Source organism: Aptenodytes forsteri, unplaced genomic scaffold (genome assembly GCF_000699145.1).
Source record: "Aptenodytes forsteri isolate BGI_AS27 unplaced genomic scaffold, ASM69914v1 Scaffold316, whole genome shotgun sequence".
NCBI lineage: Eukaryota > Metazoa > Chordata > Aves > Sphenisciformes > Spheniscidae > Aptenodytes > Aptenodytes forsteri.
In genome coordinates this window covers 6,260-7,728 of record NW_008794157.1, presented here as the reverse complement: position 1 = coordinate 7,728, position 1,469 = coordinate 6,260, and the positions used below count along the sequence as shown (strand labels likewise).

General features: G+C 67.9%; 1 protein-coding gene across 1 annotated transcript in view; it reads right to left on the bottom strand.

Annotated features, from left to right (window-relative positions):
* LOC103899633 (histone-lysine N-methyltransferase 2D) overlaps window positions 1-1,469 on the bottom strand; it is a 23,229-nt gene that overhangs the window by 21,696 nt on the left and 64 nt on the right. Inside the window, exons 2-5 of the mRNA XM_019472305.1 lie at window positions 1,031-1,113; window positions 666-910; window positions 289-362; window positions 140-210 (exon numbers count right to left, since the gene is read on the bottom strand). Coding sequence (XP_019327850.1) covers window positions 140-210; window positions 289-362; window positions 666-910; window positions 1,031-1,113 — 473 coding nt within the window. The remainder of the gene's footprint in view (window positions 1-139; window positions 211-288; window positions 363-665; window positions 911-1,030; window positions 1,114-1,469) is intronic.

The window sequence follows — 1,469 nt, the reverse complement described above, 5'->3', positions numbered from 1 at the left end:
TCGGCCTGCTGCAGATAGACCCCGGCCGTCAGGGCTGCGGGGACCCACGCCCGCCCTGCCAGCGGGCTGGGGAAGGGGCCAAGAGGGCAGGGGGTGGGCACGCCACGTCCCCCAGGGCTGGGCCAGGGCCGCCGGGCACCTCCCCGCTCCAGCACGTACCTTCTGCACCTTGTTGATGCGATGAGCTGCCCGGTTATCTTTGGCCTTTTGCTAACAAAAACACGAAGCCAGCTGACTCGCAGCCCCCGGCGCCCAGGCCCCCCACCCCAGCGACGCCCCGGCACTCACCAAATAGGGGGCTTTGTCTGTGGCGGGGACCTTCCTCCAGAGCTTCATGATCTGTTTGCAACGGCTCGACCAGTCTGGGAGTCCGGTAGGAGCAGACGAAGAAGAGAAAAGCGACGTTAGCCCGTGCCTGACGAGCCCACCGGGGCCCTCGGCGGGTGACGACCCCCTTCACGTGTGGGGACGGCCCCGTGCCCAGGAGCTGGCGCCAAGACCCCCGCCGCCATCGCTGCAAGGAGCACTTCAGTCCCGCAGCCAAGCCCTGTGCCGGAGCGGACGGGATCTGCCCTCCGAACAGGGACCAGGCGCGTTAACGCTGCACCCAGCTCCCCCCTGCCCTCACCCCGAACGGGGCGGCCGCAGCCCCCCCAGAGCCCTACCTGGATAATCCTGCTTGAGGTTGGGGAAGTTCATGTTGGCGTAGAGGACGGGCGAGATGGTGGAGAGCTCGCCCAGCTCCTCGTCCTTCTCCCAGCGCTGCAGGCTGCGCTGGTTGTAGGACAGCCCGTCGCCCTCGCCCTCCGTCGTGGGCGTCGTGGGCGTCGAGGGGGTGGTGGCGGCCGAGCTGCTGGCCCAGGGGCTCTCGGGCTCGCAGTGGTCTGGGCTGAAGAAGCCGCTCCGCTCCCTGCGTGGGGGAGAGAGCGTCATGGACCAGCAGGGCGTGAGGAAAGAGGGCGTCCCGCAACACCCCAGGGTTCACTCGCTCCAAGGAGGCCAGCCCCAGCTCCCCCGGCCGCCTGCGTACCTGTTATCCAGAAACGGGGACTGGCAGACACCCGAATACGATTCCAAGGAGACGGCTCCGGAGAGCGAGCAGGGAAACGCTCCCTGCAAGGGAAGGGAGAGGGGTTGCAGGGAGGGCAGAGCTGGGGCTCAAGCCTGCGCCCGCCCCAGGAGCCCCAGCAGCCCTCAAACAATACAAGATCCCCCCATACGCCCCCAAAACGCTTTCCCCGTTCATCCCCAGAGCAACAAGGAAGACCCAGAAAACCCGGGCTCTCCTGTACCACTGGCACCGCTGCTGTTCAAACAGCTCAGCCCCAACGAGGACACAACACGTTGGCTTCCCCGGTACGGATGGCGAGTCCTGCTCTTCTCCCCCACGCACCAGGAACACCCCCCGCCCCCGATCACCGCGTCCCAGCTCGGGGCTGTGCCACCTCCCCCCCCCCCGCCCCGCCCGC